This window comes from Amblyomma mixtum, chromosome 10 (assembly GCF_055824585.1).
Source record: "Amblyomma mixtum isolate Tamu chromosome 10, ASM5582458v1, whole genome shotgun sequence".
Classification (NCBI taxonomy): domain Eukaryota; kingdom Metazoa; phylum Arthropoda; class Arachnida; order Ixodida; family Ixodidae; genus Amblyomma; species Amblyomma mixtum.
Genome location: NC_143021.1, coordinates 68327345 through 68349006, shown reverse-complemented (window position 1 = coordinate 68349006; position 21662 = coordinate 68327345). Strand labels below are relative to the sequence as shown.

The following is a 21662-nucleotide window of genomic DNA, read 5'->3' as shown; positions in this document are numbered from 1 at the left end:
CAAAGGCCTTGCGAACATCGACAGTCACAAGTGCGTAAATTTGAGTGGGTGTAGGGGACAGGAACGTTTGCTGGAGAATCAGAAACATGTCCTGTGCACAGACGTGGCGTCGGAAACCAATGAGAGAATGGGGGAAGAACTCTCGTGCCTCAAGAAAATCAGAGAGGCGAGTCAGAGCCATTCGCTCAAGGGTCTTACCAACGCACGACGTCAGGGAGATTGGGCGGAGGTTAGATAGAGAGGGAGGTTTGCCCGGCTTTGGAATCTTAGAAATAAGGGAGGATGTCCAGGAGCTCGGCAAGCAGCCGCTCTCCCAGGCCTCATTGTAGGTTTGAAGGAGGAATTCTTTGGCGCAGTCAGGAAGGTTACGAAGTGTGGTGTATGTAATGGCATCCTCACCGGGAGCCGAGCGTGTAGCATTAGCAGCCAGAGCAGATTCGAGGTCCCGGAGAGTGAAGCATTGGTCCAGATCGGGGTTAGGTCCACCTGAGTACACCGGGTAGGAGGGTGCCAGAGGGGGCGGGAGGTAGAGAGAGGCGAGTTGATCAAATAATAACGAAATCGCACTTGGCATTTTTTAGATCTGAAGAAGGCTTTCGACACTGTATCACATTCAATATTACTGAACAAATTAGCCGCCTATGGCATTGTCCATGGCACACTGCAATTCTTTACAAGTTACTTATCATGCCGACAACAAAAGTTAGTAAATAATAACTTCGGCTCTACATACAACAATAGAAAATGCGGAGTACCCCAAGGATCTGTCATGGGTCCTATACTCGTTCGTTTCGTTTATTGGGGTTTAACGTCCCAAAGCAACACAGGCTATGAGAGACGTCGTATTGAAGGGCTCCGGAAATTTTGACCACCTGGGGTTTTTTAACGTGCACTGACATCTCACAGTACACGGGCCTCTAGAATATCGCCTTCATCGAAATTCGGCCGCCGCGGCAGGGATCGAACCCGCGTTATTCGGGTGAGCATCCGAGCGCCGTAACCACTCAGCCACCGCGGCGGGGCGGGGGGGGGGGGGTCCTATACTGTTCTCCATTTACATAAATGACCTTCCATGACCAGTTTTGTTTTCCCAGATTCTAATGTATGCTGACAACACCGCCCTGACATTCACAGGTAATTCAGTTTCTGCAATGTAACATAATATAAAGGAAGACTCACAGGCAGTTTCGAACTGGTGCTCTAAGAATCAGTTAACGTTAAATACTCTGAAAACTAAATATGTTGTCTTTCATTGCAGAAGACAAAGTGTAGATGTTAATCAAATTTCATTTTCTTTAAACAACAGCGTAATTGAATCTGTGGCTTCATTTAAATATCTTGAGGTTATTTTCGACAACAACTTCAACTGGAAAGATCACGTTACAAATGTTTGCATCAAAGCTTCGTTTGGCTGCTACGCCCTTATTAAGGCTAGGCAGTACTTCCCTCCAAATGTATTACGCAGTTTGTATTTTTCATTTATTTATTGTCACTTGAGCTATTGCAGTGAATCATGGGGGCATACCTATTCCACTTACCTCATACCACTACAACGTTTACAAAAGCGAGCACTAAGGATAATAACTTCTGCCCTAAATCATCCCGGCAACATCCTGTTTGAATTTTCTTGTGGAAAAACACAGCGCACTCCTAAGACACGGACAAAGAAAGGCAACACGATACAGTGCTGACTTCAACTGATTATTTTATTGTGGAGCAACATATATATACGTTCGAAAAGTGGGCGGGAAGACATGAGTAACATCTGCTGTGTTTGCACGCGACCGAAAGATAACAAACTCCAATTGAAAATAACATGAGGGCAAGAGTGACCCTTGGAGGCAACAAAAAATGAAAACTAGACAAGATAAAGAGACAAGTGGAGGGGCGATTAAACGGATCACGCTTAAAAGGATGACGCTTAAAAGGATGACGCAAGCAGGCAGTACAAGAGACAAAAAACACTAGGAGATGACGAGTGAACGAAATGCACTAAAAGGCCAAAAAGACAATTAAAAATTTTTAAAACCGATAATTTTTAAAACTAGCCCGCTCTTCCACCCTTGCATCCTGTTTGAAGAACTTCGCGTACTAAAATTTTCAGCTCTGCGTGACTATAAAATCTCCGTTCTAGTAAATAGTATCATAAAAACTAACTCTACACTTACATTGAGATTGTTCACTTTTGCAGCAGTAACTTTAAACTACCAATCCATAAAAATACATACAGTCAGAGATTGTTCGAATCTGTTGGGATGAAGGTATGGAATACATTGCCAATGGAATTAAAGCTTGCCAGAAATTTTAAAATTTCATCGAAATTGTTTTTTTTGCACAGTCAGGTAATTATGTGATGTCGGTACTTTAATTGAATGTCTGTATTTTGTTGAAATATCAGTTTGCATTTTCCTCATGCGTTTGTCCAAATGCTTTGTTTTTTATTTGATATGAGACCGGAGAATTTCCTTACTTTTGTTCACTGTTTTGCGTTTAAGAATTATTAAAATATTTCCTATGAGGTTGCCCAAATATGGTGTTTTCTATTGGACCGGACACTAGCCATGTAGGCTATCGGTCCAAATAGTTTGTACAAAGTTTCCTTGGGTGAGCAAATAAATATTCGATTTATTTATTTATTTATTTATTTATTTATTTATTTATTTATTGGAAAAAAACGCCTGCCCCTGGACTGTCTTCTATTTGGAACGGTTGAGGGCCCGGTGGAGTTCGTGGGAAGTATTGGGGTCGTTGCACAGCGCTGAGTCCGCACTCGCAGTGCATGCAGGAGGACAGCTCTATTGTGGCTGCTAGGAGGGGCCCAGCAGGTGACTGGGGGGCCTGGTGGGCTGCCTTGGAGAGGTGGTCGGCCAGCTGTTCGACCAATGCCTGGAAGGTTACACCTTGGGCGATGGCTGCTCCGAGGACCGGATGGAGCTTAGGAGTGACCTGTAGCAGGGACCGCAGGAGGCGCTAGGCTGTAGCCGGCTGCCAGGCGGACTGGTTGGAACGCAGATGTCAGCCAAGCTTCCCCGAGTATGTCGGTTGGCTCGTCGTTGGAAGGCTGCAACGATGCGCTGGTAGGCTGGCCAGTCTACAGGCAGTGACGTAGCCCAGAGAGTCCGCTGCTCCCAGAAGTAGCGGCAGGCATCTGACAGTAGGCCGAGGTCGATGATAGACGAACGGCCTAGTCGGATGAAGGTCGGGGCTGCAGGACACGGAGGCTGCCCCATTCCCTGTGATGAGAGTTAAAGTCGCCACTCATCAGGACGTCCTTAGCAGCCTGGTATGAAGGGCTACGATGGAGGAAAGATCCCAGGGTACACTGGGTGGGACGTAGACTGAGGCCAATAAGGTTTCCATGTTGTCGATTCGGACACGCACACCACAAATCTCTAATCGGCTCAGGTCGCGGTCGTGCACTGCCAGGATGGTGTTGGGGGATGCTGCTCCTCACGTAGACGCCCGTGCAGAGCCTGTCGGGAGGGTGAGCCTTGTCCAGGCAAAAGGCGGCGTTGCACTCCTCGAGGGTGCAGCAGGAGTGGCCTGAGTGCCCGGTGGAGGGAAGGAGGGATGCTTCAGCAGGGATCCGAGTCTCCTGGAGAGCGAGCGCATCGTAGTCAGGTTGCCCTGCAAGCTAGATATCAATCAATCAATCAATACTTCATTCAACATCGTGGGATGTTGGGATAAGATCTAAAGGAACACAGCGAGAGGTTAGTGTTGAGGAACAGAAAAAAGCAGATGTGCGAGAGAGAGAGGGCTGAGAGTAGGGATAAGATGGGACACAATAACACCGCAGTACAAAAAGCTCCACACCGTGAGCGCGCGCCGGTCAGTACTGGAGGTGGAATTGCGGACAGGCGGAGAAAGGCCCCTGAAGAGGGGGCTGAGGGCGGACGGAAAAGGGGAGGAAAAAGAGAATGAGAAAAACAGTGGGGAGGGATGGAACACGAATCACATCAGCGTGAAAAGCGTCACACTGAGCGTTGAAGCAAGATATGATGCTAAGAAACACTGCAGGGCGCGAAGGTCAGCTCCGCAAGTGAAATTGAGGTGAGGTGAGAGCGAGCGGGGGTGGAACAAAATGATAGGAAGGCTAGGGTTAACGAGACAAAAGCTTGAAACACTAAAGGCAAGCTGTAAAATCTAAAAAGCTATCGAGGCAAAGCTAAGAAACGATAGCGAAGCGCTGATTGAACTCGCTAAGAGACGCTAGGAAGAACGACGCTGAAGGACTGTTCTAATGCCCAAAAATCTCCTAAGAAAAAGAAGAAAGCAGGGAAGCTGTAAGTACGCACCAGAAAAGCTAAAGGTAGTCGTGGAGGAGGGCTGTTTCAACGAAAAAAGAAACCCCAAATAGGCGGCAGAGAGGATGTACTTCGATGAAATCCGCTAGAACGAACAGCGTTAGGAGGCTTCTAATACACTCAGAAGACCGTATTACAAAACGAAAAACGTAAGGCGGCTGCCAACGAGCTCAGAGAACGCTAAAAACAGTAGCGCAGTGATCCTGTGCACACAGCAAAAAAAAAAAAAAAGGCGAAAGCAAACTGCACAGTAAGGCTGAGCTCAAGAGAAAAAAAAGTCTAAAAGAACAGCGGACAGAAGACCCATTCCGTCTATCTTTCATTGTGAACAAGGGACCCGTAGGGGTGCCCAAACGTCCGGTTCAAAAAACCATCTTTGGCGAGTGTATGTTTTATTTTACGACTAAGCTTCCCCCTCGCCAGACAGGATTCTGTCGAACCCTTGACTACGCTGCCTTCCGCGGAAAACATGGGACCGCTGCAATCACCAAGATCCGTCAGTTCGTTCCCCTGAAATCAAGACTGGCCTCGTTCCAGAGCCACTTGCGCTTCAACTCCCGTTGCAAGGCACACGGGCTTATACCAAAGTCTCTCCGTCTACCCCTGCTCGTAAAGACACCATTCGGAAGAAAATTGATTGCTCAGGCAGAACTGCGTCTCCTTCAGGCCCGCATCATGGAAACAAAAGCTACTATCAAGCGCCTTGATAATGAACGTTCTTCTCGCAACGCAGACTTCAGGATCTTCTGGACATTGTATTCGTCGACGTGTTGCTTCATGCCAACTTTGTCTCATCCCGAACAGAAGATGAAAGGGTCAGCAGCCAGGAAGCAAAGTTCCAGCGCATACTCGGCACCACCGGAAGCAGCCATACTGTACCGGGGATCTACAACTTGTCGTCGCACAACTTGGATCCCGCGGAACATGCCCTCCTCAGCCGTGGCCTCCGTTTCACCACAGGCGCCGCACCAAGGGTAGGCCAAATAAATGGCTTATGCCGTTGAGCAGGCAGTTTGCCTAGTAGATCTGAAGTTTCAAGCAGAAGCACGCTCGCGTGCTATTGGGCCGCTTCCAAAACGTTCAGATTTGTCCAGCACTTTACCTACTTCTCAGAAGCATGCCCTCCAGAGAATGAAGAACAATCTAAAGATAGCAATCCTTCCGGCCGACAAAGGAAAGGCAACCGTGATTTTAGACTGTACTCAGTATATTTCAAAGATGTCTGACCTGTTGCAGCATGCTCTAACGTACGCCAAGCTGAACCGGGATCCCACGAAAAAAGGAAAACCAGAGCTTCAAAAACTATTAACCGATGTGTTCAAGTTTTCCCTCCTTCAAAGAAGTACATTTGCTACAAATTGTTATGCCACAACGCTCAGCACCAGCAATCTACGGCTTACCCAGGATTCATAAACCGGACGTGCCTCGCAGGCCTATTGTTGATTTCAAACGTTCAACATTGCATAACCTGTCCAAGTATCTGCATCAAGTCCTTAGGCCGCTCGTTGGACGAACACCGACATAAGATTCGGCTCATTTTGTTTGGGAAGGTTTGGGAAACTCAGTCATGGCTCGAAGTTTCGCAGGGTCAGGGCGTACACCATCTTTCGACACAACGTGACGTAAAATTGTCAGTTCGCGGGCAGCAAAGGTGCATTTTTTTTTAAGTTCAGCTGCAGGCCTGCGTTTCTGAGGCATGTCGAGACGTGCTTCAGGCGACATAGATGCGTTTGAAAGTTGGGCGAAAAGATAACTATATCGTCCGGGTAGCACAAGCATGTCTTCCACTTGAGACCGCGCAAAACGGCATCCATCATTCGCTCAAAAGTAGCAGGAGCGTTACACATGCCAAAAGGCATGACGTTAAACTCGTAGAGGCCGTGAGGGGTCACAAACGCGGTTTTGGCACGATCTGCAGCTGCTATTGGGACCTGCCAATAACCAGAGCGCAAATCAAGGGAAGAAGAGAGGTCCGCGCCTTGGAGACAGTCCAGCGCGTCATCAATACGGGGCAAAGGGTAGACGTCTTTGCGTGTGATCTTATTAATGCGGCGGTAATCGCCTTCTTCTTGATCTTTCTTCTTGACGAGGACAACCGGTGATGCCCAGGGGCTGGTGGAAGGCTGAATAACGCCGCTCTGAAGCATGGTGTCTACCTGTTCTTCAATAACTCGTCGTTCAGTGGCAGAAACACGATATGGGCGCTGGCGCAGAGGAGCATGGGCGCCGGTGTCAATGCGGTGTTCGACAGTCGTCGTGCGTCCCAAAACCCGTTGGTGGCAATCGAAGGAGGAGCGAAACTCCTCAAGAGGCGCAAGAAGCTGGGTTCGCTGAGTTGGCGGAAGACTGGCGTCAATATAGCGAAGTAATAGGTCGCTCGACAGCGTGGCGGCCGCAGGAGTAGGTGAGCTGAGGGCGTCCATGGCGACCGGCGGCGATTCTGCGGCAGCGTCGGGGTGATTAAAAACATAATCATAGAGCTGCACGGTTCCGGCGCACTCCCCGCGGCGCAAAGCGAAGGGGCTGGGAAACGGGTTTAAGTCCCACAGAGCGGTGAGGCCGGGGGATAAAGTGAGCAGGACATAAGGCAGAGGCAGGCAATGGCGGCGTAGAAAAGTAGGAGACGGCGTGAAGATGACACTGGCATCGCGAACGCAGTCACAGGAGAGAGGCACAATCACGGAAGAGCACGCAGGAATATCGGTACTGTCGGCGACAAAAGCTTTGGCAGAAACAGGGGAACCACAAATTTCAGTCTCTTGCACGGGATTCGGCAGCGTAGAGAGCTCTACTTGAGCCCGAGCACAGTCGATTACCGCGTCGTGGAGAGATAGGAAGTCCCAGCCCAAGATGATCGAATGCGAACAGGACGGCAGTACGATGAACTCGACCAAATATAAAACGTCTTCTATGACTACTCGAGCAGTACACGCTGCTAACGGCTGGATGAGGTGCGCACTTGCAGTTCGTAACGACAGGCCAGGAAGGGGCGTCTTCACTTTTTTCAAAGAGCGGCAAAGAGCTGCATCCGTGACAGAAACCGCAGCACCGGGGTCGACAAGCGCCATGACAGATACACCCTCTACAAAAACTTCAATTAAATCAGCAGCAGACAACCGAAGCCTTTCAAATTTCGACGACTGCGCAGTTAACTGCGGCACCTAGTTTTCCTCTTGAGTGGTCGAGGGACGCCGTCGCATCGGAGAGATGGAGCGCCGACGTGGAGAAGGCGAACGGCGTCCAGAGAAGGCGGTGCGCTCAGGAGACAGAGAACGGCTTAGTGGCTGCTCAGCAGGAGGCGAATACGGTCGCTCGGACCAGTAACCGCAAACTTCTGGATGTGGTCGTGAGGCGTTCATGCGTCGACGGCAAAGCCGCGCCACATGGCCTGGCAAGTTGCAGAAGTAGCAGATCGGGCGGTTGTGAGGTGTGCGCCAGGAGTTGCCCAGTTGAGCTGGCGGTCGAATGTTATCAGGCGTGGCCCAGGAGGTTTGCAGATGAGCAGGCGGTGGAATAAAAGCAGCAGGCTCTCTAAAAGGACCAGGAGGCGGAGCATAGGTAGGTGGTCGAGGTCGCGCAACAACCTCCGCATAGGTCAGCGGGGCCGCGAGAGGTGTGGGCTGAGGGGCTTGCGGGAGAGCCTCAGCGACCTGTTCGTGAATGACGTGCCTCAGATTCGGAGTTATGTGTGGTGATGGCTCTTGATGGCTTGAAATAAGCGAGAGCTGCCGAGCAACTTCTTCCCAGATGAAGCTCTTGATTTGCGGCAAGAGCGATAACTGGTCTCTTGCATCGTTCAGGCCAGCAAGCGAATCGGTGCTCGAGGTGTGTTCGCGTGTCAGAGCCCTCTGCTTGCGTAGTTCGTCGAAGCTCTGACATAGGGTGACGACTTCGGTGACGGTGCGCAGGTTTCGGGCCAACAACATCTGAGAGGCGTCGTCATCAATTCCCTTGAGGATATGCCTGATCTTGCTGCCTTCGGTCATCTGTGCGTTCACCCTCTAGCACAGATGCACGACATCCTCGATAAGATAACTCGTGAAGATCTCTCCTACCTGCTGCGTCCGCGCACGCAAGCGCTGTTCGGCACGGAGTTTTCTGACGGCCGGGCGGCCGAATACCTCTGAGAAGTTTGTTTTGAAAACGGACCAGGATGTAATGTCCGCCTCATGGTTCCGATACCACAGATTTGCCACGCCCGTCAGATAGAAAATCACATTGGTCACCTTGGTTTCCGCGTCCCACTTATTGTATGCGCTCACCCGCTCATACGATGTGAGCCAATCTTCAACATCGTGGTCGTCCGTGCCGCTGAAGATAGCGGGGTAACGCTGGCGGAGAGAACCAGCACAGATGGCGGCGGCCGGGCTCACTTCTACCGCTTGGTGGGTCGAAGGTATCGCGGTAGGGGGTAGCGTTCGGCTGCGGAGTTCCAGGGCGAGAGGATTTACCCCGCACCTCCACCAAATGTAAGGTGGGATTTGTTCAGTGAAGCTTCACAACGGGGTCAGGACTAACAGCAGACCGAGGTCAGCTGGTCGACAGGAGCGTGCACCAGGCGATGGCAATGCGGCTCGCGCGTAGGAGCGTCGCCCTCCTTACACTAAGTTTAAGGTTGTGGCGGTTGACGGCGATGACATCATGGTCTCTTTTGATGGGAAATCCATGTTCACATGCGTTCCTGTTCAGTTCGCTGTCGAATGCTGCGAGAGGGTACTGGAAGAAGACACATCACTGCCATCCCGAACGCCTTTTGAAACAGCTTATTTGTGCCGTCTCCTGAAATTCTGTCTGCAGAACACATATTTCACTTTCAACAACGACTTCTACAGGCAAACCTTTGGCACAGCTATGGGTGCGTCGGTGTCCGCAACCTGTGCCAACCTTGCTCTGGAATCTATTGAAATTCCGAAGCTCTTCTTCCGGTATGTGGACGATTGTTTCTGTGTAATTCCCCGCAAGGACGCCAAACCGTTCCTGGGCCATCTAAATTCTTTTCAACCGAAAGTTTAATTCACAATGGAAGAATAAGTCTCCGAAAGGATTGATTTTCTTGACGTCCTTGTTCTCCGCACTCTCGATGGTCTTGCCACTACTGGTTTCAGGAAACCCACACATACTGGGAAGTACCTGAATTCTCAATCCGCCCACCCCATTGGCCACAAACGTTCCGTCGCGTCCGCTCTATATAAGCGTGCAGCTCGTGTTTGGTCTAGTCCGGGTCTGCGCTCTTTCGAGGAGAAAGAAGTCCGTGTCGACCTCGAGAAGAATGGCTATTCTCGACAACTGCTGCAAAACGAACAACGTCGCTCTCTCCAACCTGCCGAACCCCGACTGATCGGTCAACAGAAGCGCGCGAGCATTCCTTACGCCCGGGGGACAAGTGAGGCTCTGGCACGAATATTTCCAAGATACGACGTGCGCATTGCGCACGTGCCGTCCAGCAAGCTCAAACACCAGTTTTGAAAGAATGTCGCACGCCAAAAAAAGGACGAAACAGGAAGGAAACACAGAACAGGAAAGAGGCGCAACTTCCAACTTTAATAACAGAAAAGGAAACCAGGCGCTCTTTTATAGCCGCTGAGCTGCATGAGGGTGCGTGAACTAAAAAACAAATGCGGTGGTAGACGAGTGATAACAGCACAACAAGTCATAGGGAGGTCGCTCTTACAAAAATCAGGGTCGATAACACATGCGAGTGTGAATGACAGCACAGGTTGAAAGAATATGAATGAGGATAAGAACCAACGCTAAGATATTAACAATCATAAAACCGATTGTAGGAAGCAAGCGAACTTAGCAAAGGGCATCTAAACGAAACCGTCCAAAAAAGCTAGTTCATTTCTGGTGAGGAGAACAGAAGGAATGCTAACGCAGTTGTCTTTTCTTTGATGAATATAAAAAGCCTCAATCACTTCTCTTTCGATTTTTTTCTTTTGCTCTGGCTAGAAACCTGGTCTCGTTAAATTTCGGACAACAATCTTTACATCTGCTATAGTGTAAAGCTAGGTTGCTTCCCGTCTTGCTTTTTAGGGTCACATTGAGCTGTCGAGCACGCTGACTGAAACACTGTCCCGTTTGCCCCACATATACTTTGCCAAACGTCAAAGGGATCTCGTATACCACATTAGTGGTGCATTTTGTAACACTGTTTGATGTTTGACAGTACAGGCCTTTTTTGACCCGCTTTCCTGACATTATCGGACATTGTCACGTTGTAGTGATGGCAGTCAGCGGTCAGGAAGACACCAACCAGTCTTGGAAACGAAGCTCTTTATTTGGGCTGACTTGCGCCCACAAAAGAACTGAATCACTCGGCGGCGGCGTAAGCAACAAACGTGCTCGTCGGTCGTCGAACTACGAATGCCGGCTGCTCGCGGCATCGTTCAATTTAAAGCCGGCAAGGAAACTTCGAGATAACAGGCCGAGATCATCTAGAGTAATCTGGAAACACGTAGATGCCGCTCTTCGTGGCTGTGGTCAATCGAGATTAGTCCGGTCGCTTCTCGCGTCACAAACAAAAATGATAACACCCCTTTCGTGCGGCCTTGCGCGAGCGAACGGACATTACAGTGATACGTGGCATTACCCCCCTCCCAAAGAAGCATCGCCTCGATGCTTTAAAATGAAAATAAACACGGATAATGCAAACTTCGAGTCCTTTAGCGTTCATAATAGGGTTTAAGACGTACGACATGTACGACTTCCGGGCGTGTGCGTCGTCGCTGAGATGCTGTCGTTCCGTCGGGGATGACTTCATAGTCCAGGTCACCGATGCGGTGGAGAACCCTATATGGGCCAAAGTAGCGTCGCAGCAACTTTTCACTGAATCCACCGCGGCGTAACCTCGGCTAGGAGATACAAAGCGCGGGGACGGTGGCGACGGGGAACGCGATAGGCGGCTCGGCGATGGGTATTCTTCCCGACGCAAAAACTCCTCGATTTCGGCTGGTCGCTGGCCGAGTCGGGGTCGTGGAGCGTCGTAAGAGAACCCTCGGATGCCCAGTCTTCTGTATGGGCAGTGCCGGAGGACGTGACCGGCTTCGCCGCAGTGGAAGCATAGTGGTCGGCGCTGGTCGGGAGTTCTCCACTCGTCGCATTTCCTCAGCTGTGTGCGACGCTCGTAGGACGGGCGGGTTAGGGCGAGGGGGCGGCGCTCCAACGCAGCTGGCTGAGGGCGATAGGGGCTTGAGTCCCGTCGTCGAGGTGAAGGAAGGCGCACAGCTGCGGCCTAAGTCATGGCTGGGGGCTCCATAGGCTGCGTGGTGATCGGCGTCACACCCAAGGCCTGTTGAACTTCATCCCGGATGGCGTCTGTGAGCGATGAAAGCTGCGGCTGCGTTCCCATTGGCAGCAATCGGCGGAGCTCCTCTCGCACAACTTGACGGATAACCTCCCGCAGGTTATCGTTGTTAGCGGAGTCCAGGCAGTTTGCTGAGAAAATGCGCTGCTGGCGGTCATACTGGCGGGCTCGAGCATCAAGTTTTTGCCATAGTGGATGCCTCTTCTATGAATTCTGCGACAGTTTTCGGTGGGTTCCGTACGAGGCGCAACAAGGACACTGACAAAAAAGGGAAACCACATGCGCATGTGGTGTCCCTTTCTTGTCAGTGTCCTCGTTGCGCCGCCGTTCACTTCATCATGCACCAACTCGCCCCTCAGGCCGTTATTCTGGAACACAACATTATATGGACCACTATAATAAAGGTACCTTTTATTCAGGTTCATAGCCTGTTTCATACTACACCTCTACAACCTCTCCTGTATTCATTAAAGGGGCCGCGAAACACATTCTGAATGCATTGTTTTGCCTCTTGGTTGCATAGAATGAGTTATTGTGATGCCATATATATTCCACGTATATTCCGGTTTCTAATATTTTAATGAGCTCGAAAAAACAAATTCATGACGCTGATGGCGTCACCACTGAGTGGTGGTTTTCAGATTGGATATGACATCACCGGGCGGGAGCTCGATGATTGGACAAACAGTAAATATACTGCAAAAAGTAATAAATGAATATACGTTATGCCATTGGTTTGGGTTCTGTATGAGTCAGCAAAACCAGCACATTTGCCTTATGTAAAAGCATTTCAATGGAACCAAAACAAAAAAACACCACCAGAGGATCTGGCTATTCTTCTCCATCAAAGGATTTTGAACCTCTCTGCACTGTAAAAAATATTTATTGAAAAAAAAAATTGCTGTTATGCTAAGGTTTCGATTTTTTACTTTTTCTCTCATTTCACAGATCTTTTCTGTTTTCGACTAACAAACAATTTCTGTTAAGATGACAGTAAAGTTTCACAGGTTCTTTATCTTTCTTCCTCGCACCAGAGGTGCCCCGCCAGAGACGGTTGGTTTAACTTGAAGACTGAAGCTTACTTCTTCGCACCAGGGGTGCCCCGTCAGAGACGGTCTTGTGTGGAGTTGACACACAGGGGTATGGCGAATACTTGCAGTTTATATACAGCTATTTACATTCCATATACAAGTTTAGGCACTCGGGACAAATTAAGCGGCAAAAGGACAAACAACAAAAAGATGGAACTGGCTAACACTAGGGGAGGCCCCTTCTCGGCATAGCAGAAGATGCATAGCATCTCACCTTAGCGCAGAACCCTTTATCTGGCTCCGGGGCCCGGTTTTAAAGCCTTAAAGGCCCGGCCCACATTTGGTGGCTTCCAATCATGTTGCACTGCTCACATGATTGGTTTACCGAGAGCATGGCCAGCCCTCCAGCTTCCGTAGGGCAAAACGCCCTTTCCACAAACACAAACGCACGGTCGTGCCAGCACGTGCGCGGATCGGTACCGCGGTGCGGGGGGGGACACCCGTAGTTCCCGGCGGGTTCGCGAGCGGCCGCGTTCCAAAGGAGACGCTTCGCTTTGAGCGCCCCCAGCCGCATTCCGATGACCCTGTGTACACTACCGATCCCTTACACGCCCTTCCCAAGATTCTACAAAGGCCTCAAATGCCACTTTTAGAATTACAACAAAGAAGGGATCGGTACGGGTCACAAAACCAACCTGTGGGTGACATACCGCAGCTACACCAGCACTGGCATCAACAAAACCAAAAGCAAAAATGTACACGGGCACCAACACAACATTATGCAAAATACTTAGGGGCACCAAGAAAACATAAGCAAAATGCACACTCTAATAAACACAGTGGCATGCCTGCCGTGCGCCGTAACACGGCGTCCAAGTTGGTGTGTTGCACCCAGTACACCACCTCCAAGTACACACTCGTCCTCGCGAATGGGCACACATGCACACAGACACTTGCAACCGGAGCGTTCATTGGCACTGATATTGGGTCCGTAAGCGGCCACGTGAGCCTCCTTGGTCGCACCGAGCGTCCCTGTGTGCGTTCGAGCCAACACGTGTCTCAAACGACACGATTAGCGCATAATGGTCGCTATGCTCATTAGGCTGGCGCCACAGCGGGGCGAGAGCTGAAAAGATGGTGCCCTCCAGGATCAAAAACGTCCTGGTCATAGTTGGGTCCAAATCCCTGACCACACGACGCACCTGAGGGCCCGCTCTCTCTGGCGCGCCGGTACGAACCGCGTGCTGCGTAAGGAGCATAGCCCTTGCCCCGTCTAACCATACCAATGCAGCCGGTCTCGCTACACTTGAATGGGCGACCTGCAGCACGGAACGCAATGTTCCACGTGGCGACTCTCAACATGAAAGCCACGCATCTGCCTCCTGGTACTTCGCCTCGCTTAGAGCCATTTGCCCCATTCCTGCTCGGGCAAACATTGACGTTGCCGTCTTCTGCTTGATAGGCATTTGGCGGCTTCGTGGTATCGTCTAACTCCGAGGCTGTATGAGGTGACTCGTAGTCACTAGATCCGAATTTGCCTTGAGTCAAGTCGTCACGCATTTCCTTCTCCTCGAAGGATCTGGTCGGACGCCCATCGGGTGCGTTCGACAGTTGCGCGGCGCTCCGCCCGGTAGGCGCATCAGGCCCACCTCCGTTCTCTGGCTCGGATGGAACGCTCCTGCCATCACTAACGCTACGAGGCACTTCCTGCCACCTGCCCGACACCGTCTGCCGTTGCGGCAACGTTAGATTTCCTCCTGACACTAGCTCCGTGTCGGAGGTCACACTCTCATTCATAGAGCCTGCAGGAATTATATTGCTGCCCTGATTGCTATCGGACAGCTTGGTCTCGATTGCCCCCGGAACATCGGAATTTGATTGTTCCTTCTCGTTGCTAGCCACTCGCGGTGGCGGAGGAGCTGTGACATTTTCACACCCTTCAGGAATCTTATTTTCACTTCCTGCGCTTTTCGCCGCCTTTCCTAGCGAAGAGGCGTTCTTGCACATCGGCTGATTTCTTTCAGCGTCCTCACTGCTGTTTTCCTGACCTGTGCATGACAAGCATAAGGCTTTACCTTCCAGCACAGGTGGCCTCTCCTCTCGGGACTCGGAGTAGTTGTCCCTCGCTAGTTCACTGGCTCTCCTAGACTCTTTCAGCTTCGCCAGCTCGAGCTCAAGCTGCTGGCGCCTTGTTTCTAACACCTGCAAATCCGGAGGTTTTTCCTCGCATAGCGGTGCCTTTCCTCCATTCACTTTTGCAAGCTCAGCCTGATAATAAGCTAAGCGCGCCTTCGCCAGTTCTACTCGGTACCTCACATCAAGTGAGGGCTGGCATGGATAACTCTCCATACCACCGTCTGTATCCCTCAACTGTCCTACCGGCTCGAACACATGCACAGGGACGCTAACAATGCGACGAAGGAAACTCACAGTTTAGATGCGTCGATCCGCATTGCCAGCTCCTTGGCGTCGGAGTCCACCGCCACTTTCACCGGACGCTGCGATGAACTGTCGCACGCCGCTGGTCCTGTGCACGTTGTCGTCACTTGCTGCGACCCGCCGGTGACCGTCGAGTTCTCGACGCGCTGCTTTGCTTAACCGGATGCAGTCCCGCGCCGCTGGACTCCTGCCGTGGTCCTTGCGTCCTTGCCGCCGTCTCTCCGCAGGTCCTTTCTCGAACACTGCTGTTGCCTCATCGTCGCCTTTCTCCCTGCATTCAATCTTCTTCCTGCGCCGTCTTCCGATGGCCGCAGGATCCTGTCGACTGCGCCAGTAAAGTTTCATAGGTTATCTTTCTTCCTCGCACCAAAGGTGCCCCGCCAGAGACGGTTGGTTTAACTTGAAGACTGAAGCTTACTTCTTCGCACCAGGGGTGCCCTGTCAGAGACGGTCTTGTGTGGAGTTGACACGCAGGGGTAAGGCGAATACTTGCAGTTTATATACAGCTATTTACATTGCATATACAAGTTTAGGCACTCGAGACAAATTAAGCGGCAAAAGGACAAACAACAAAAAGGTGGAACTGGCTAACACTAGGGGAGGCCCCTACTCGGCATAGCCGAAGATGCATAGCATCTCACCTTAGAGCAGAACCCTTTATCTGGCTCCGGGGCCCGGTTTTAAAGCCTTAAAGGCCCGGCCCACATTTGGTGGCTTCCAATCATGTTGCACTGCTCACATGATTGGTTTACCGAGAGCATGGCCAGCCCTCCAGCTTCCGTAGGGCAAAACGCCCTTTCCAGAAACACAAACGCACGGTCGTGCCAGCACGTGCGCGGATCGGTACCGCGGTGCGGGGGGGACACCCGTAGTTCCCGGCGCGTTCGCGAACGGCCGCTTTCCAAAGGAGACGCTTCGCTTTGAGCGCCCCCAGCCGCATTCCGATGACCCCGCGTACACTACCGATCCCTTACAATGACAGAAATGTTATGCTATTGTATGTTTTCTCGTTTTACTTTTTCTGTCATTTCACCGGGTTTTTTGTTTGGAACTAAACAGGAAATCTCTGCGAGGATGACAGAATTTTTCTGCTTTTACTTTTTCTGTCATTTCACAGGTTTTTTTCGGTTTGTTGCTAACGGAAAAATTCTGTGGTGTTTCGTTTTCTCTTACCATATTTCCTGCCATTTAACAGCTTTCTTTTTCATGGCTCACAGAATTTTTCTGTAAAGCTGCATCTTCTGTCATTTCACACACTTTATTTCTTTCACATCATCTTTTAATGACAGCCATAAAAGCAGATACAGCACATTAGGACTGCTGTCACATTTCAACGGAATAAAATACTTCACCGCTTTTAAACAATCACAAGCAATGGCAAGTTAGCATTCAAAAATATTGGAAAATATGCAGTGGTAAACAATGCGATCATGGCTGGTATTTTACTATACACTGTCTTTCAGCATCACTGAGTTGAGGTAAACGGTAGGTGGGTGGCCAAAGAAAAAAAGAAAATTACATGGCCCTGCCTGCACTACAGGCATATAGTAAAAACATGCAAAATATTCAGTAATGGCAAGTAAAGTAGAAACGAAACCTGTGCCTTTCTGTCATACAGAATGGCATGAGTCACTCTAATGTAGTAATAGAATACAATGAATACGACACAAAGTAATAATACCTGAACAATGAACACAACCAGTGACTAAACTAATGGGTAGCATACGCAAAAGGAGAGTGTATTGGAAAAATATGCTTTGCTCATGACTAGTGCTGCATTAAGCGGCAAGATGAAAGCAACAGGACATAAGGCATGCAGCAGGCTGTTTGCCTTATCACAGTGTAACTGCAAAACATTTTTAAAATCTAGTTAGTACGTCTTATCTTGAGACTACAATAACTTTAAAATGAAGATAGTACCACAGACAATATAGAAAGTAGTGCTACAATTCATACAACCAGCCACTAAAGTGTAACAGCAAGTATATGCATAAATAAGGCATCTTAAGCAAATTGTATCTTACCTGACACTAGTACGGCATGAAGCCGTGAGATAGAAGCAACAGGACATAAGGCATGCCACAAGCTGTTTGACTTATCAGTGTAACAATATTACATTGATTCTCTATACATAGTACATCCACTCTTGTGACTACTGCATGATAAGGCATGCCACAGGTTGTTTGGTTTATCACAGCGTACAATAAAATATTGATTAAAAAATTTGTCAGATTTCAGAACAGATAAAAGTCAAAGTCTTGCATCATGAGGGAAGCAACTTTTGGAGAGAGGCAGTGTTGCTTCTTCTTCGAGCGCTCTGCCTTTGTTCCGCGGACAGGATTCAGTGAACAGCTGCAATGGTCCTGAAGTGAAGACAGAGCGTTGTTACTTCTCGGACAGTGAGCATATCTACGAGGTCTGTTAGAAAAGTATCCGGCTTTATTTTTTTTTTGCGAACACCTGATGGATATGAAACAAGCACGCTTGCATCAGGTGACCTTGAACGTTGGTGCGCATGCACGAATTTTTTCCCGCCTGCAGATAGCGTCAGTCGCTGGGACGCAGCAATTGAATGAAGCAGTGCGCAGTGCTCTCGTCAGTTTTTTATGGCAAGGAAAATGGCGGAGTGACAGGAGCCGCGATACTGCATCAAATTTTGCCATAAACTTTGCGACAGCCAAGTGGAAACCATTAGGAATATTCAGACGGCTTTCAATAACGATGCTATGAGCAGCACACAGAGTAAGCAGTGGTACAATTGATTTAAAGGTGGCCGCACATCGGGGGAGAGCGAGCCACACACCGATCGGCCATTAACATGCCGAAATGACCAGGTCATTGCCAAAGTGAACGCTGTGGTGATGCGGGACCGTCGCGTGACAATCTCAGAAATTGAGGAAGAGGTGGACATGAGCAAAGTTTCTGCACATCCCATTATCACCGAAGATTTGACAATGGAGATAGTCTCCGCGAAATTCGTGCCGAAGCTGCTCCCGGTGGAGCAAAAGCAGCTTCGTGAAGTCTCATAGGACATGCTGGATTCCACAAACAGTGACCTCGACTTCATCAACACCATAATCACTGGTGACGAGTCTTGGGTGTACGGGTACGACCCGGAAACCAAATCCCAGTCGTCACAGTGGAAGCATTTGACGTCACCAAGACCAAAGAAGGCCCGCCAAGTGCGCAGCAGTGTGGAAGTGATGCTGACTGCTTTCTTTGACTCCCTCTGCGTGGAACATCATGAGTACGCACCCCACAGGGTCCAACAATGACCAACCAGTACTACAGGGATGTCCTCCGTTGCCTACATGATGCTGTGCGGCGCAAGAAACCGGAGTTGAGGTCAACAGGAAAGTGGCGCATCCATCACGGCAATGCTCCAGCACATTCCTCGCACTTGATTCAGACTTTTTTGGCGAAAAACCAGACTCCTGTAGTTCAACAGACTCCTTACTGTCCTGATATGGACCCCTGCGACTTCTGGCTGTTTCCCAAAATCAAGGGGCCATTGAAAGGAGCGGGATTTCAGACAAGAGAGGACATCATGGCTGCAACGACAGCTGAGCTAAACTCCATTCCGAAAGGGTCCTTTTCGGAATACTTCCAACAATGGCAGCACCGCTGGGAGAAGTGTGTGGAGTCCCAAGTAGACTACTTTGAAGGTGACTAGGTTTGCAACGCTCCAGTTATGCAATTTTTTTTATTCGGCCAAAGGTCGGACACTTTTCTAACAGACCTCGTATACTGTCTTCAAAAAAAATAATAAACACTGCAAAAAGACTGCGCCCCTCCTCCTCCCCAAAAATTTAATTCCTTTGTAGCCCACATTTCGGTTTCATTGTGTGCACTAGTAGATATATTTAGTAATATTTAGTATTCAGTACAAAACCAGACTTCAAGCCAAAATTAATCTTTCCTAAATGTTCACTTTAATAAGGTTTTTAACAACCACAGTGCATTGCTACTTGCGTGAAAGCTGCTCACTGAACTTCATCACTAGGTTTTAAAGGGATGCAAAAACAACTCCATGCAGCCTGTTATTCTTCGAAAAAATCTCTTTTGCCTGCGCTTTCCCAATTTGTTGCCCGCTGCAGTGGCTCAATGGTTACGGCGCTCGGCTGCTGACCCGAAATACGCGGGTTCGATCTCGGCCGCGGTGCTCGAATTTCTATGGAGGCGAAATTCTAGAGGCCCGTGTGCTGTGCAATGTCAGTGCATGTTAATGACCCCCAGGTGGTCGAAATTTCCGCAGCCCTTCACTACGGCGTCTCCATAGCCTGTGTTGGTTTGGGTCGTTAAACCCCAATAAATCAAATCAAACCAATTTTTTTATGTCTGTGTGGCAGCAAAAAATGCATTTATTGCTGAGGAAACTAAATTTAAAAATTTGCCAGTCACTCAATTCAAATTCTGATATATACGCCGAAAAGGACTCCATGAGCAAATTTTGAAGTTAGTTGCGGGGCTGCTTAAGGCCTTGTAATATGCGTGAAAGACATGAGAGCGCAAAACGGGGACACGGACGAGGAAGGGAACAGGACGAGCGCTGCACTTTCAACAGGATTTATCCAGGGAAGAACGTTTAAATAGCCTTTGCCCTTATCCATGCTCTTGATCGCAGACAATCGCCTCTCACAGATACGCATCAAGAAACAGCATTTCACTGTGGCGAAGAACAACTGACGTGTCACTAATACAACTATCACCTCGCTTCTTGATATAGAAGGCTTCCACAAGCTCACGTTCAGTCCTATCTCGGCTTTTCAATAGCACTTTCCAATCGTATAGTGAGCCTTCTATATCAAGAAGCGAGGTGATAGTTGTATTAGTGACACGTCAGTTGTTCTTCGCCACAGTGAAATGCTGTTTCTTGATGCGTATCTGTGAGAGGCGATTGTCTGCGATCAAGAGCGTGGATAAGAGCAAAGCCTATTTAAACGTTCTTCCCTGAATAAATCCTGTTGAAGGTGCAGCGCTCGTCCTGTTCCCTTCCTCGTCCGTGTCCCCGTTTTGCGCTCTCATGTCTTGCACGAATATGCACCAACAAGCCCAGCTTCAAGTACTTCTTGTAATATGCACCCAGAAATCTGACGTGTTAGTAGACTGCAGTCTACTTAGAAAACAGGCAATGATGACAACACCGGTACTTTGTTTCTTCATTTTATGTAGCTTATAAAAGCACCATTTCAGTCTTTGTAATCAGACAGTAACCTCTCGACAAAGGCCAACTTCATTTTGCATTCAATGTTCCTTCAAAGCGCTCTCTGACACCAGAGTAGCAATATCTATGTACACACAGGCCGAATCATCAGCATGCCTATTTTGTGTCACCCGAAAGTACAGCCGTGAGCAAATATCTTTTTTGACAGGTAATAAGTTTGTAGCACATATTTACGTGCTTTGTCTTTACAAAGATGTAGATGCATGACAAGGGATATGCACATTTTAGTGAAGCTGGAATTAACAGAACTGAGCAGAGGCTTCTTTGTATTACTAATTCTCCACTGGTGATACGCAAGTCTAAAATGATGTCTAGTGCTGCAGAGCAAGCTGTTACGTGAATGTGACGTTACCCTCTCACATCTGTACACAGCTCCCACTGTCCCAGAATAGTGCAAAGTGCCTGCTGCCCTGAGTGAAATACTTTTCTGACCACAGCCTGAAGAAATAACCCAGCAAAAGGTTCATGCAGAATGCACACAAAATACTCTATATAGGCAGAATCAAAACAAAATTAAGCAATAGCTTCGAATAAAACTTTTGGTTGAGCATTGGAACTCGCACATTTTCAGTGCTGTAGCATTTTCTCCTGACACCGCTAGTACTGCTCACATGCAAGCTTCATAATCCAAGTATGAACAACCTTTTTCAGTATCCTGGCCTATGCTCAGTTGGAACTGGGCTGCAAGGAAAAGGTACTTCCACTATCACGATTAGCTGTCCTCGAGGCTAGTCAACGCAGATGAGCATGTCCGTGCAACATCCTGGGCTCCTCACTCCTTCCACATATAAACTCCCCACTACAGATGCACTTTGGAAGAACTATGTGTGGCTTACAGCGCACCCATCAAGAAAGCTTTATATCAAATGCAGCAATAACAATGCTGCATCTCTCATCAGCAATCCTCAAGTAACTGACTGAGGAGCCAATTTATTGAGGCAGCACATAGCGACGCGTGTGCTACCACAATATGCAATGGTGCATGTATGGGTTATCCTGCATAGTATACAACTCAAGACTGTAGGCTCAAATATCGCAAAAAGGAAGTCTTCCACTCGATGGCACCAACTAACCCATTACGATGTTGTGGTTATTTTGGCTAACTTGTGGTTTGTCCTTTCCCTTTGCCAGCTGAAGTGATGAATTAGCAAGTGCATGGGAATCAACCATGAAGTCATCAGAATCATTGGACACCATACGGGCATTTGCCGCTGCATTCGTCAGTTGCATCCAGCTATAGTCACAATATGAAGCATTGCCTAACAGTTCATGCTGAAGTGAATGCAAATAAAAATACAAAATAGTGAACCTGTCTCCGACAAGTGGGAGCAATGAGGGGAGGGTGCAATCACACAAGA

At 49.0% G+C, this 21662-nt stretch overlaps 1 protein-coding gene across 1 annotated transcript in view; it reads right to left on the bottom strand.

The window, feature by feature from the left end:
• Window positions 1–2894: 2894 nt before the first annotated feature.
• The window catches only part of LOC149326032 (uncharacterized), a 61608-nt gene continuing 42840 nt past the window's right edge, over window positions 2895–21662 (bottom strand). The window contains exon 4 of the mRNA XM_089564454.1: window positions 2895–3233. Within this exon, the coding sequence (XP_089420580.1) occupies window positions 2895–3233 (339 nt within the window). The remainder of the gene's footprint in view (window positions 3234–21662) is intronic.